The following is a 15,924-nucleotide window of genomic DNA, read 5'->3' as shown; positions in this document are numbered from 1 at the left end:
TCTGGTTCTAAGCTTCTGGGGACCTCTCCCCGCAAAGGCCAGGCTCCCAGCCTGGGGGACCAGAGTGAGGAACCAAGGATTTCTTCCTCTGCGGAAACGCCTGGGAGCACCTCGGACAGCAGGGCGCACGTTTCCTTTGAGCCCCTCCTGGAATCAGCCGATGTGGGCGTGGCCGGCTCCAACCTCCTCCCAGCAATCTGCCCTCCCCTCGGGCTCGCCCACACCCACTGGCTCCTGGGGTCCCCAGAACCCCCTTCAGCTCCCCTCGCGGACACTCACCACGTTCCCTTGCTTCACACAGTAGCCGCTCTTGATGAGGGGCGGCCCGGTGGGACCCCGGCAGCCGGTCGTGGGGATGTAACTCTGAGACCTCCGAAGGATGGCGTGGGAGCCGAGCTCACCCACTTCCTGCCCATCCCCGCCGTTCTACATGGAAACGGGGCGGGGCAGGGTTAGCACCTCCCTGCTCCTGACACGGCCCCACCCGCCCTGGCCAGTCACCTCTTCCTCTTGGCCCACGAGGGCAGTCAAATAAGAAATAAACCAGAAAGTAAACTTTTGTCTTGGGCAGGCACTGTACAGGGTGCTTTCACGGAGCAAGGCTGGGAAGGGCCGGGAGACCCAGGAGAAAGAGAAGGGCTGCCAAAGCAAACCAGACGAGGCAGAGGCACAGTGAGCTTGCTGCCAGCCACCCTCCGCCCGCTTCCCGCGGGCTCCACAGGTGCCAGTCCCCGCGGGTGATGCAGAGCTGTCCTGGCCACAGAGGTCCAGATGCAGCGGCCGCAGTCTCTGCACTGTTGGTATTCTCCATCAGCCCATGTACACGGGCTCCCCCACCCCTGCCCTTTCCTTGGTCCTGCCCTCCTGTCATGTCACTGACACACCATGGACACCCCTGGACCAAACCCCCCCCCCCCCCCCCCCCCCGTGCCCCAGCCTGGCAGCCCCAGGCCCCAGCACCTGGTTGATGGGCGTGTGTACCACCACCCCTCCGATGATCTCTGTCTTGTAGGCCACCTGTGGCTTCTTCTCTAAGGCCAGAGGAGTTGCTAGGCTCTTGAGAACTTCAGTTGTCAGAGGCAGGTTCCCAGCTTTGGGTACCTGGGAAGAACGACAGCGCAGTTAACCGGGAAAGAAAGCCCAGAAAAAGCAGGGAGGTGACCAAGGACGGTGGGAGGAAGAAGAAAGTTAATGTGCCAAGTTATAGTGAGAAACCCCTTCCCCCCATGTCCTTCCATCCATCCAAACCTGGCCATGAGGAATTCAGCAAACCACTCCCACCATACAAACACACACACACACAGAGGCACACACTTACTCAACAAATGCGCTGAGCACCTACTCTGAGTGAGTCAGCCCCTGCCTGGCTAGAGACCAAAGATAAACCAGCACACACAGACACATGTCCTGCCCTCACTCCACGTCCATGCTGATCAGGGAGACTGATCACAAGCATACAGCAAGACGAACAGCCAGAATAATCACAAATCGTGGTGACTGCCTTGAAGACAATAAACAGGAGCTGAGACTGGCAGCAGAAAATTGTGGGCATGGTTGGTGTAAGTCTCCAGGGGAAAGAGATGCTCAAACAGTGACCTGGAGGATGAAAAGGAGCCAGGACCATAAAGACGGGAGAAAGGATGCTCAGCAGTAGGTGAGACGCCTGTGGCATACGGTACAGGATGGGGAGCATGTCCCAGGGCTTGGGGTGTAACCTCTGACCTGTCACTAAATGAGTGACACCGTCATAGAGTTATCATGGTCATCAAATGATGAGAGGATATAAATTCAAACACTTAAAATATGAATAAAAATACAAAAGTATTTTAATTAAGGTATTCTAAGTAAACTTTTTTAAAATTAATTAATCTATATATATTTTTGGCCGTGCTGAGTCTTCGCTGTTGCACAGGCTTTCTCTAGTTGCAGTGAGCCAGCCCTATGCTTCGTTATGGTGCTTGGGCTTCTTATTGCAGTGGCTTCGCTTGTTGCAGAGCTTGGGATCTAGGTGTGTGGGCTTTGGTATTTGCAACATGCGGGTTCAAAAGCTACAGCGCTTGGGCTCAGTAGTTGTGACGCACTGGCTTAGCTGCCCTGTGGCACGTGGGATCTTCCAGGACCAGGGATCAAACCTGTATCTCCTGCATTGGCAGGTGGACTCTTAACCATTGGACCACAGGGGAGTCCCTCTAAATAACTTTTTATTAATGGTACTAGCACTTACAAATATCGCCCTTCTGCAAAATGATTTATCTTTGATCCTCTCCAGCTGATCAAAGAGTCACAGAATTTTTAGGGCACGTTTGAGACCACAGGTTGCAAACTGGTGGTCCAAAGGCAGACTTGCCCCAACTGTGTCTCGTCTGTCCTATCCAGTATGTTTTTCAACCTGCAATTAAAATCTGAAATATTTCATACAAAACAATCTTGTTTTCCAGCAAAGCAGCAGTTCAGTCTTTGGATGGGGAACAGATTCTTCAGTTTGTCCCAGTCCTGACCATTCTCCCAACCCGAGGTCATTTATCCTCATTCATGTTGCCACTTTTCGTCCTCCTTGTCCATTTCTCATTTATACTGGAAAATCTTTCATCATCAGAGAGGCCCAGAACAGTCCAATCATATGCCCAAAGCCGTGATTAATATTAACACCTAAGCAGAGACCAAGTCCCTGAACTCTGCTGGTTCAGTCCCCACCACACCACAAAGCCCGTCCTTCACGAGGACCCAAGACCCCATGTGAGTCTGCCAGGAAAGTAACTGCAGACCCCAGAAGAAAACCTAACATCCTGTTTCACTTCTTCGACAGCCTTGGAAGCTAGAAAGACCTAAGAATCCAGATCTTTCAAGAGCTCACAGCTCAAGGTTATATTATACAACATGGGAAATATAGCCAATATTTTGTAATCATTTAAATGGAAAGTAACCTTTAAAAACTGTAAAAAAAAAAAAAGTTTAAAAAAGAAAAACGAAAACACTATTGCAAGACTTCCCTGGTGCTCCAGGGGCTAAGATTCCACACTCCCAATGCAGGAGGCCTGGATTCGATCCCTGGTCAGGAAACTAGATCCCACATGCTGCAACTAAGATCTCAGTCAGTTCAGTCACTCAGTCATGTACGACTCTTTGCGATCCCATGGACTGCAGCATGCCAGGCCTCCCTGTCCATCACCAACTACCAGAGTTTACTAAAATTTATGTCCATTGAGTCGGTGATGCCATCCAACCATCTCATCTTGTCATCCCCTTCTCCTCCTGCCTTCAATCTTTCCCAGCACCAGGGTCTTTTCAAATTAGTCAGTTCTTTGCATCAGGTGGCCAAAGTATTGGAGTTTCAGGTTCATCATCAGTCCTTCCAATGAATACTCAGGACTGATCTCCCTTAGGATGAACTGGTTGGATCTCCTTGCAGTCCAAGGGACTCTCAAGAGTCTTCCCCAACACCACAGTTCAAAAGCATCAATTTTTCAGCACTCAGCTTTCTTTATAGTCCAACTCTCACATCCATACATGACCTGGAGCAGCTTAATTAATTTTCAAAAGCTACTGTAAGCCAGGAAGTGGGGTGGGGGGAGTTCACAGCTCAGGGCCATAGGAGAACTAACTCTGCCTGCTAAGGATGAGAATGAAGGACCACACCCCTATGCATCTAATTCAAAGGAGTAAGACCATCGTGATCAACACTGGGGCCCCAGAAAGAGGACAGGACCCTTCTTCCTGGCCTGTGCACTCAACTTAGATAGTCAAGGGCGACCTCTGCCCCCCACCTCTCCAGATGAGGCCAGAAACCCTCCCTCTCCTTTCCTTCTCAGACAACAGTTGCTTTGGGCCTCTGCTCAGTGCCAGGCGGAGGAAGTACTCGTCTCTTCCTACATTACTACTCATCTCAGGCCACTTTACCAGGCAGGCATCCGTTTCTCTATTTCATAGATGAGGTAAACAAAAGTTCGTTAAAAGTCGGCGCCACTGCTAAACACCACTACCTACCACCTACTGGGACCACCCTTGCCAGTTCCTCTGTGTTTTGCTCCAGTGCGTGGAATCCTTTTGGGATGTGGGTGAGTGCTGGGGTGTCCAGTGATATGTCCAGGGTTGAACAGCACACCTGCCCCCTAGTGACCCAAATAAATTCCTGAAACCCAGCAAAGGAGGAGGGGAGTAACCTTTCAGAGTTCATGACGGCCGGGAAAGGACCCCTGGCAGCTTGGTTGTCATGTTGCCTCTCGACCCGTCAGCCCACCCAGAGAACTGCTGGTGATCACTGCTCACACCCCTGCATCATCGGCTCCCTCTGACCAATGGCCTGGATCTCCAAAACAGCTTATACTTCCTGAGACGGTGAATCAGCCTGCAGGGAACAAACTTACCAATAACCATGCGCCAGGTCTTGAAAACAAGGACATCCTCTTGGCTTGTCCGTCTCCCAAGATCCCAGTGAAACAGGGCCCTCTTCCACCACCCTGTCCCCTCCCTGGTGAAGGGTGCCATGATGGAGGAGATCCACAGGGTTCCATTTCCAACAGGAAATGAAATTTGCAAGGACTGTCTTGCCACAGGCAGGGCAAGACTATGAGGAATAGTCTAACTGTGATAGGGGAAAGTATGCTATAATTTCACTGTCCAATTTTTAACCCTTTCGAAAAAAATGTAGTGAGTTGAATAATGTCTTCCCAAGATGTCCACCCATAACCTCAGATGTGACTTTATTTGGAAATAGGGTTCTTGCAGAGGTAATTAAATTAAGATGAAGCCATGCTGGTTTAGACTGCAAGGAAACCCAACCAGTCCATCCTAAAGGTCAGTCCTGGGTGTTCATTGGAAAGACGGATGTTGAAGCTGAAACTCCAATACTTTGGCCACCTGATGAGAAGAGCTGACTCATTTGAAAAGCCCCTGATGCTGGGAAAGATTGAGGGCGGGAGGAGAAGGGGACAACAGAGGATGAGATGGCTGGATGGCATCACCGACTCAATGGACATGAGTTTGAGTGAACTCTGTGAGTTGGTAATGGACAGGGAGGCCTGGCGTGCTGCAGTCCATGGGGTCGCAGAGTCGGACATGACTGAGCGACTGAACTGAACTGATGCTGGTTTAGGGTGGGCCCTAAGTACAATGGGTCGGGAAGATCCCCTGGAGAAGGAAATGGCAACCCACTCCAGTACTCTTCCCTAGAAAATTCCATGGATGGAAGAGCCTGGTGGGCTACAGTTCTTGGGGTCACAAAGAGTCGGACATGACTGAGTGACTTCACTTCACTTAAGTGCAATGACTCATGTCTTCCTAAGAGGAGGGGTCATACAGACACACAGGCTGTACAATGACGGAGGCAGAAGTGGAGGGATGCAGGACAAACCAGGGAAGCCTCTGAGAGCTAGAAAGGGCAAGGAAGTATTCTCCCCTTGAGCCTTCAATGGGTACATGGAGGGCCTTGCCGACACTCTGATGTCAGACTTCTCAGGACTGTGGGAGAATACATTTCTGTTACTCTTAGCCATCCACCTTTCACAACAGCCCTTAGGAAACTAATATAGGAATACTACTACTCTGAGCAAACCCAATTCTTTATTGTTTTTAAAAATGTTTATTGGGGTATATGGCTGCTTTACAATGTTGTGTTAGTTTCTGCTGTACAGCAAAGTGAGTCAGCTATCTGTATACAGATATCTCCTCTTTATTGGATTCCCTCCCCATTTAGGTCACCGCAGGGCACTGAATAGAGCCGCCTGTGCTATACAGTAGGTTCTCGTTAGCTATCCATTTTATACATGGTAGTGTACATATGTCAATCCCAGGCTCCCAGTTCACCCCACTCCTCTCCCGCTTGGCGTCTGCACTTCCGGCTGAATACCATACGCTCACCATTATCTTCAATCATAAGGACTCAGTGACCCAGCACTCTACGACCAGGGATCGGTGGTTACTGGCTCCTGAACCTGGGTGGGTCACTCTGATCTCCAGGCATTTCCACTGCCTCGTTTATAAACCAGATGATCACTCCCGCCCTCCCTAGTTGAGGTTTTCATGAGGCTAACAAGAAGCCATGAAAGTGAAAGTGGTATGTCATCTAACTTCTTGTACGTCTGCTGCTTGTTTTTCATATTTTTATAAACCCTTCCAGGTCTCAGAAGTCAGAAGGTCCCAGGCTTGAATCCCAGCTCTGTCATTTAGCAAACTCCAGACTTAGAGCAATGGCACCCCACTCCAGTACTCTTGCCTGGAAAATCCCATGGACGGAGGAGCCTGGTAGGCTGCAGTCCATGGGGTCGCTAAGAGTCGGCCACGACTGAGTGACTTCACTTTCACTTTTCACTTCCACGCATTGGAGAAGGCAATGGCAACCCACTCCAGTGTTCTTGCCTGGAGAATCCCAGGGACAGGGGAGCCTGGTGGGCTGCCGTCTATGGGGTCGCACAGAGTCAAATACGACTGAAGTGACTTCGCAGACTTAGGGCAAGACTCTGATTTCCGTTTTCCTCATCATAAAAATGGCAGCGAAAGCACCCGCCTCACAGGAGTGATGTGAAGGGTGAGCAATGTGGCCAGTGAGGAAGCCCACCTGGATACATGGTCTGTATCCTTCATCTCTGCATCCCCTGCCCCCAAGATGCTTCACTTTGCACATAAGGTGCACTAAGAGAAATCTGCCCGTAATGAGGAAGTCAGGTGCCCCTCCTCTTCCTTCTGTCCCACAGGATCTTTGGCAGGAGGAGTAAAGAGACACATAAATAGAGCAGAGAGAGGAAAGTCAGGGGGACCCTAGAGGTTATGGCGCCCCTGCAGAGGCTGGGACATCCCAGCAGGCAGAAAGAGGGCGTGGAACTGGCCACTTGGAGCAACTCCTCGCTCAAGGCACAAAAGCAGGACAAAGAGGCCCCCGCTGCCTCACAGTCTGTGTAGTCCAGTTCACCAGGCAGGTCCAAGAGAGGACACCCTGGGGTCTTCCCTGGTGGTCCAGTGCTTAAGACCTCACCTTCCAATGCAGAGGGTATGACTGGATCTTAGCTTCCCAAGCTAAGATCCCACAGGCCTTGCACCCAAGCAACCAAAACATAAGACAGGAACATTACTGTAACAAATTCAATAAAGACTTTTAAAAATCATCCACATCAAAAAAACAAAAAAACTTAAAAAAAAAAAAGAGATAACACTAAATGAGAAGAAAGTATTCACTGAAAGAAACTCCCCACAGTGTGGAAGACCCAGAAGGGTGAAGACTCCAACATGAACGAAGGAAACCTTTAATAACGTCAGCATTCTGCAGACACACACAAGCGTGTGGGTAGCAGACGTGCCTGAGTTAGCAGCTACCCCCCTTCACAGACCCCCACCATTTCCCTCTCTTTTCACTTCCTTACCAAGGTTTATCAGAATAACGAGCCGACAAGCAAAACCACATCGATGTACTCTGCTCAGAGGCAGCATCACAGGTGCTGGATAACTGTACAGGTTTCTTCTATGAAATTGTTCACGGGAACCCTGAGGTGTTGGGGAGAATAATCTGCCCCAGCACATACTGGTTTTTACTGGAAGTCACTAGAATGTTAGCACTTCTGAAGATATGATACAGAAAATCAAGCTTTTCAGCAAAGTGTGGCTTACATGCCAGAAGTCGGCCTATATTATTGGTTAAAGGTCTAGTTTTTTTCCCTGAAACAGTTTTCCCCTCTCCTTATTCATACCCATCTCCCTTTCTTTTTCTGTATTTCTAAGGAGGAAGAAAGGAGTTCTTCGTTAGCCAAGTCAAGGAAAACAAGAGTCCTCATAGAACAGCCAGCAAGCTCGTGCTTATAAATGTTAGGCTTTCCCAGGACAGGTCAGTGGACGGCCTGGACTGGTCCCCAGGTGGCCTCTTAAAGTCAGAAGAGTCTCTCCGCAAGCCAGGAAAAAGTTCCGACTTCCCCCCTCATGTGAGTTTCCTCCACTCTGTTTCTCAGAGTCAGCACTCCATTTTCCAATCCCACCACATTCTGAATCAGCATCCCAGAATGACCCAAACCACGACTGCCTGGGAGCCCTCCCAGGAAGCACAGCGGGACACTCCATAAACTTCCCCTCGCACCTGATTCAGACTCAGACTCTCAGTTCAACTTGCGGCTAGTCGGCCAAGGTATGAAGAGGTAGGGGAACCGGTCTGGAATGGGTCCTGAGAAAGTCCCTGTCGCCACCTGGGCCACTCCCCACCTGAAACGCGCCAACTGCAGAGAGACTCTCACCAGAAAGGAGAAAGATCATACGTACAGTGATCTTGCTGGCTTGGTTCAAGGCTTCCACCCAGTCCTTCAGATCTTTCTGGTCATTGGCTTGAAGAAAATACCTCTGCGAGAGGGCGTTGATGACTGCAAAAGGCATGGGATGAAGAGAGAAGAATCCAGGTCAGAACTCACACGCCAAAACTAAGGTGCTTGACGTAGCAGGGCAGAGGATTCCCGCCGGGGAGACCAAGATGTTCCCCATGGTGCAAAGTCACCTGGGAATAACTGGGAAGCAGAGAGCTCTCAATCTCAAAAAAAATTGTGGATTATTATTCCATTGGCCACAAGACAACACTAATGGCCTTCGTGTGCTGCTGTGCAGAAAGGCGGCTCATTCACCGTCCACCAGACACACGCCCAGACAGCTTTTCCAAGGCACCAAACGCTGGACAGTCATGATAATACACATGTAAGTTTGGCCCCCATGCTCCTGGTTTCCACTAGCACAACTGACCCGGGTTAGGGGTCTTGTCTGTGGTTGAGACATGGAACTAAGGTTGCCTAGGTTCAAGTCTGTGACCTTGAGACTCCTGGTCCTTCCTCAGCACTCCATGAGGTCAACAATTCACTTCTGGGTTCTTTATATTTTTTTCTCTCTTTATAGATCTGCTGACCACAAAATCTGAGAGTCAGATTTTTGAGCTTGGCAATAGTAGTTGAAGGAAGTGGGAGAAAGTGCAAAAGAAGTTTGAACCAACCTGAGTGGGAAAAGAGGACAGTTTAAAGGACCATGTTACTCTCCTGGCAAAAATAAGCTAGAACTGGAGGAGGTGAGCATCGGGGGGTAGACAACCCCTTAGTTCATTCCCTCATTCCTTCAGCGAATATTTACTGAGCAACCGCTTTGTGCCAGGAAGCACACGCTAAGTGCTGGGGATACACCAATGACAAAGCCGGGGAGCATCCCTACCTTCGTGGAGCTTACACCCCAGACATAAAACAGAAGCTATCTGTTAGCATCTGCTCATAGCACTTAGTACAGCACTGAGCAGGCAGTAGAAGCCAGGTCAATACTGATGCTTCAATGACCTGCATCCACTGAGCGGCTCTGCTTCCTGGGGCACCCCCAGCCATCACTCACTGGCAGTAAGACTTTCAGTAGAACATTCCCTAGTTCCCTCAAGTCTCCATACCATTCCTCTGCTCTGAGTTAAAGCTTCTTTAAGACTTCCGGTAGATGCCTGGCACCCTGCCCTGCAGAGCCAGGAGAACTGAGACATCATGGGCGCCTGTGCCTCCGTCTTATGTTATTAACAATCTTCACAGGGAGACCAGGGAAAGGAAGATCATGTGAGGCCCAGGGATACGGCTGGGACAGCGGTCCCTCACACACACACGGTACAAGTCACATGTGATCGATCACAGGACCATCTCCACGCAAAAGAGGAAGCTGCTGTAAGAGTGTTCAGAAAACCCACCCTCTGCTCAGGACTTACCGAAGCAAAACGGAGTTTTGGGTTTCTGCTTTGGGGTGGCTATGCTCACCTAAATCAGATGAAGAAAGAAAAGAAATGTGAGTGTGTTTCCTACAGTGTTGTAAAGTTGTGCTTTTTCTTCCTTCAAAACTTTATACATTAGGAGACTTGATACAAAAAGAAGAGTATACAAAAACATATGAGAACATTTTAAAAACTAATGACTGAATGGAAGCCTTGCATGCATCATCCAGATTAAGAAATCACCCACTATCGATCCTATTTCTTAGAGGCCCTCTGTGCCCCTCTCTGGTAGATAGAATCCCGGCCCCACCCCTCGAAGATAGCCGCTATCTTGATGTCTGTGTTGAATCTGCAAAAACGCTCACAAGCCACTGAGTCCTGAGAAAATTCTCTTTGAACCACAAAGATACGTACCTTTCACATTAGCGAGACCCTACTCCTCTCCCAACCACCAACCTCCTCTGCTAAACAGTTCTGTGAATTAGAGGTGGAATTGTCACAAATACACAGATTTCAAACAGAGCCCACAGAAAGGTGAGTCACTCACTGAGACACACAGATCAATTTCCCTTAGCTTTACCGTGACTGCTTCACCATGAAAATAAGCGCTTCCCACCTGCCCAGAGAACAGCTGACGGGATCAGGGCACATCCCATATTGAAGACAAAGGCATAAGAAAGCAGGACTTTTTCTACGTCCTGCTGTGTCATCCTGCCTTTTCAAGCCTGCCCCCACATGTACGTTCTGATTCTGTGCCTGTTGTGAGCCCCTCTCGTTTGAGTTCAAATACTCTGAACAAGGAAAGGAAAGCATATTCCATCATATGGAATTAGACGACTGCCCTTGATGAAGGCTGAACGTCCCTGGAGCAGGCCTCCCCCACTGGACCTGGGATTTCTAAGGGGGCAGCCCCTTCCCCCAGGACCGAGGCTGGGAACCACTGTTCACACGTGGCTATCATCCACTCATGCACACCATTCCTGCATTTCTGGTCAGGGGCATTGTCCAACTTGCTCTCGCCCAGGGGCTCCTGGAGTCGTTCTAGCTTTAACAGGAGGCTCATTAGAAGCCAAGAGCTAAAGAAAACTTTGGAGTCAAAATTAAGGTTTCAGGACTTCCCTGGTGATCCAGTAGCTAAGACCCTGTGCTCCTAACACATGGGACCCAGGTTCCATCCCTGGTCGGGGAACTAGATCCCAAATGCCACAACTGAGAGTTCCTATAGTGTATGTGTGCCCAGTTGTGTCCGACTCTTTTCGACCCCTTGGACTGTAGCCCACCAGGCTCCTCTGTCCATGAGATTTCCCAGGCAAGAATACTGGAGTGGGTTGCCATTTCCTCTTCCAGGGGATCTTCCCAACCCAGGGATCTTTCCCATGTCTCCTGTGTCTCCTGCGTTGGCAGGTGGATTCCTGACCACCGAGCCACCTGGAAAAAATCCTGCCCTGCCACAACTAAAGGACCCAAGTGCAGGCAAATAAAATAAAATAAAATAAAAACAAGAGGGAAAGCTCCAACATTAAAAAAAAAAAAAATTAAGGTCTCATCATGGCTCACAGTGGCTCAAGATCTGATCATGACTGACACACCAAGCTGACACACCAGGGTGACTGGATTCTCCCTCTTGGCTCTAAGTTCTTTCTACAGACCTGGCCCAGATTTCTCAACAACCCAAATTAATACTGCTCAGAACACTCAAGATGGGAACCGAGGCGGCAGCCTATAAAAGATCAAAGGAAGGACAGGCGGCACAGCCTGGGCTTTGGTGCCAGAGCGCCAGGCCCCCATCCCAGGCGTCCCAGCTGTCTCACCATTTCCTAGTCCATCAAACAGTAATAATAAATCATGCTCTCACAGGGCCATGGTGAGGATTAAATGTGACCGTGCAGGTGAAGCACTTAACCCACCTTATCATGCAGAAGCTGCTCAACCAAGGAGGGGCTGTTTACACCCATTCCACGTACCAATACAAGCCATGCTATGCTGGGCATGAGGGGTTTCACTAGTAGCTCAGATGGTAAAGAATCCGCCTGCAATGCAGGAGACCTGGGATTGATCCCTGGGTCGGGAAGATTCCCTGGAGAAGGAAATGGCAACCCACTCCAGTACTCTTGCCTGGAGAATTCCATGGACGGAGGGGCCTGGTGGGCTACAGTCCATGAGATTGCAAAGAGTCAGACGTGACTGTGTGACTAACTTTCACTTTTCATGCCTGGCATGACGGACAAAATGCTAAGGGCCTTGTGAGCTTCTCCGGGCCCCAAAACATGTATGAGACCTGGCCTCCAACACACAAAATGAATATGGCACACTCAACAGTAATAACTATTCAACTGAACGTCTATATGACATTACACCAACCTCATCGGCAAGTATTTAACTAAATGCCTATAAGATGTCGCATTAAGCTAATTTCACTCACATTCTAATTAAACATTCACAAAAACTGCACAACATTCAAAAATAATTAGCAGCTTTGATTTTCTTGGTTCACGAGAATCCCTGGATGTGCAAGACGATAGCTGAGAAATTAGAGCCAATCATAAATTGAGTTACTCAGAGTCAAATCATTTAAAAAGAAAAATGATGAAAATCCTTTCAAATATCTCACAGCCAGACAATTACAGTCAATGAGGAAAGTGGAGTCATTCTGATGTTTACCATGATGTGAGGTGTACGCTAGAGGGCCTAAGAAAAATCATCTCCCAGATGATGAAGATTTAGACAACGGTGAGCCCGCATATCTGCCTTCAAAGAGGATGAAAATCCCATTGCCTCTTTAGCATCTGTGCGCTGGAGCCCTGCGAACAAGCCCTGGCCCCCATGCCATCTTGTTCTCCTGGGATTCAGATCCCAGAATTCAACCTGAGCCACACTGTGTGCTTTCCTCCTGTTTGCATCTGGTGTTCTGATCTGTCATGGGCTTCCTCCCTCAGCACCTGTGTTCCTGCAGGTCCTCAAGCTCAGAGCTCCTGTGTGTCCCGCCCTTGGTTCCTGTATGACCCTGACCGTCGCAGAACTACCTTGGCCATCCAGGCCTTCCGGACACTTTCACCCTGGCTGGGTGACAAACGGTCCACTCTGACCACAACTCATTACCAGCCAGCAGAGGGAAAATGTGCTTATTACCGGAAGTCAAAACTTTCGAAGAGATCACTTGGCTTTCCATTTGCTTTTACGTGTTTATCCAGTGTTCAGTTGGGAGTACGTGTGATTACAGGCCTGCACACCTGTAATCTGCTTCGTGGTGACCACAGAAGGATTACCTGGCCAAGCAGCTCTTGCTGAATTAACAGGACGCCAGTTCTAGGTCAACGCTGATGGGTTGTTTAGCAAGGGTAAGACCCTCAACATCTCTGATCAGCCCCCAGATTGGCAAAGCCAAAGGAGAAGCAACTACACCCCTTCTTTCAGTCCTGGGATGATGAAGAAAATAAAGGGACTTCCCTGGTGGTCCAGTGGTTAAGACTTCAGGCTTTCAATACAGGGACATGGGTTTGATCCCTCATTGGGGAACTAAGATCCCACATACCTTGGTGTGGCCAAAAAAAAACACAACATAGCAAGTCCCATCTATTGGCTGCTATGCCCTCAAAAAGAAAGGCCAAGGTGGGGGCTAAGAGGCGGTCTCACTCACTCTGGAGGAGTATAGCTCTGGCCTCCCCCCAGATCCCGTTGATGGGGGGCAGGACCCCTGCCTCCTGGGAGGGATAGCACCACTGCCCCACTGCACCACCTGCTGCTGACCAGGCCAGCCCAAGCAGCTCCTTCACACGTAGTAAAGGAGCAGAGAGGCTCCTGAAGAAGTGGCGTGGTGGATGGGCTGACTCTGGCCACAAGTAAGTCGCTGCACAGCAGTGGTTGACCGGTGGTCCTGGGTGAGGAGGCAGGGAGAGGTCAGGGGGCAGGGGAGGTGAGGCAGAGACGGGGCACAGGTCACCTGCAGAGTGACACAGGCGAGGCCGCCCCCTGCCCCCCCCCCCCCCCACCAGCCCGACAGACTCTCAGGAACTCGCTCTTATCAGATCATGCACAGACCACAGGAGCAGCAAAGCCATGGGGCACCGGGGCACTGTGAGCCCGCCCCACCCTGGCCCCCCTGGGCCAGAAGTGGGGCTGGGGCCCCTCCAGCAGCAGCAGCAGCAGCAGCCCAAGGCCTTGGAGCCTCGGTGCTGCCCAGGGAGACCCTGCCCCATGAGGCAGCATCAGGAGCCAGGGAAGAGGCAGTCAGCCATCCAGAGTCATAGCAGGCTTGAAGCCGGAGCCTCTGAACCAGCTTCCAGGGGTCAGTGACCCCTGGAGGCACAGGCAAAATCAGGGTATGTGCATGCACACATGATTTACCCGGGACATCAATCCGCGCTTCTCATCAGAATTTCCTAAGGATCCATGACCCCGCCCACCCCTGCCCGTCAAAAGCCAGGAGTGAGCCCTGTTCCAGGAAGGTCTTTGTTGCAGTTAACAGAGAGCCAGGCCACAAGCTGGAAGTGTAAGCGAACAGGACCCTATGGGGCCTTCCACAGACAAAGCCTTCTCCGTATCCTCTGCTTGAGCTCTCCTCTGAGGTACCCAGATAACAGTATCTGATGCAAATTTCCTGAGTTGTTTTGCAGATGTGAACCCCACCCCCCCAACAACCAGCAGCAAACGGAGGAAGGACTAGATGACCTTGAGTACATGGTCCCACGTCTCCTGGAGCCCGAGGACCGCTAACATGAACTCCCATGACACCGCCCAGCTGTCTCACCATCAACCTGTCAGAGAAACGTGCACTCTGAGACCCTCAACCCTCTCATCTGCCCTTAAAAATGCTTTGCTGAAACCCTTCAGGGAGCTTAAGACTCCTGAAGGCCGTGAGCCACCTCATCTCCTTGTATGGCCTTGCAGTAAAGCTTTGTCTGCTCCTGACTCCCACATTTCAGTTTGGTTGGCCTCACGGGTCAGGCCAGGATTCGCATTAACAGAGGTGGAGCTGGCTGCGTGGAAGAGGACCCGCAAACAAAGCGGGGAGGTGGGTGGAGTCAAAGGCCAGTATCCATCTTTTTCTGGTTGGCCTGAGAACTGGCCCTGCTGCTGTGACGACATCAATTTCAGAACCTTCCTCTGAAGATGGATGTTCCCGACACCAGCCCACAAGGACGAGCACCCTTAGCGGAGGGCACACGCACCACGGCCGGGCTGCCGCTGCTGATGCAACACGTTCCTTGGGGAGGGGACACCTAGGGATTAACAAGAAATAACCTGGAATGCCTAATTTGATACCAGCACAGGCTAAATCTTTTTTTTTTCTGGGAAAACCCCGGCTTTCTGGTACTGGGTCAGGCAGCAAGCAGTTCAAGGCTCTCCTCTCGGTGAAACCTGACCCACTGGCAGCTGTGGGTTTTGCAAAACCCATCCCTGCCTGCCTCTCCCCTCCACGGAAGGTAAAAGGCAGGTCCCTCCTGCTAAAGGAAGCAGCCTCCCAAGCCGAGAATTTGAGAAACCCTCATCCGAGCTGCATTTATAAATCACGATTCTGCGAGACTGTACTCCCTCTTCTCCCATCAGGAAGGAGGAAAAAAAAAAACCCTCTCAAACGGGAGATGGTTGGAGTTTCATTAAGCGGGGGTCTCTGCTCCCCGCTCTCTGAATTCTCTCTCTTCCAACCTCCTAATGAAATGACCTAATGAGCTCACAGCAAGACAGGACAGGACCGGACAGGAGAGGCAGGGGCCCAGGCCCCTGGCCGGGCGGCCAGGCAGCCACATTCTGACCACAAAGCGTGCAAATGGCCTGCTTTCCTAAGCCCTTCCCCTCTCCCCATCCTTCCCTCCTCGCTCTAAGGCGCCCAAACACTGCCCTGCACCCAGTCACCTCTGCTGGACTCCCGCCTGCAACCCCTGCAGCTGCCTTCCCCTCTGGCCCAGCTGAGATGGGAGGGCTGCCCAAGGACCCCCAAAGCTTATTATGAGATGGAGCCAGGAGCCACTCAGATCGGAGTCCCATCCCCTGAGGAGGGGAGAACGTGGACAAGGAAGCTGAGGTCCCCAAGAGGCCTGAGTGAGGGCCCTCCAGAACCTCGGTGCTGGCTGGGGCCACCTGGCTTTCCTCGCTGGATGAACAGTTCCTCTTTCTAGCAAGGCTCTAAATCCCCCGGCCTTCTTTTTTTTTTTTTAATCACTGCAGTATCACAGGTCAGTGCCAGTGCCTGCTCCAGGGAGGAGCCACTACACAAAGCTGAATTCAGCAGCTACGAG

General features: G+C 50.7%; 1 protein-coding gene across 1 annotated transcript in view; it reads right to left on the bottom strand.

The window, feature by feature from the left end:
* The window catches only part of PLEKHA2 (pleckstrin homology domain containing A2), a 47,751-nt gene that overhangs the window by 12,238 nt on the left and 19,589 nt on the right, over positions 1–15,924 (bottom strand). The window contains exons 3-6 of the mRNA XM_052661471.1: positions 9,686–9,734; positions 8,236–8,333; positions 961–1,101; positions 280–426 (exon numbers count right to left, since the gene is read on the bottom strand). Coding sequence (XP_052517431.1) covers positions 280–426; positions 961–1,101; positions 8,236–8,333; positions 9,686–9,734 — 435 coding nt within the window. The remainder of the gene's footprint in view (positions 1–279; positions 427–960; positions 1,102–8,235; positions 8,334–9,685; positions 9,735–15,924) is intronic.

The sequence above is a fragment of the Budorcas taxicolor genome, chromosome 24, assembly GCF_023091745.1.
Source record: "Budorcas taxicolor isolate Tak-1 chromosome 24, Takin1.1, whole genome shotgun sequence".
NCBI classification, from domain to species: Eukaryota; Metazoa; Chordata; class Mammalia; order Artiodactyla; family Bovidae; genus Budorcas; species Budorcas taxicolor.
The sequence above is the reverse complement of the archived record's forward strand: the minus strand, read 5'-3'. Positions and strand labels throughout refer to the sequence as shown.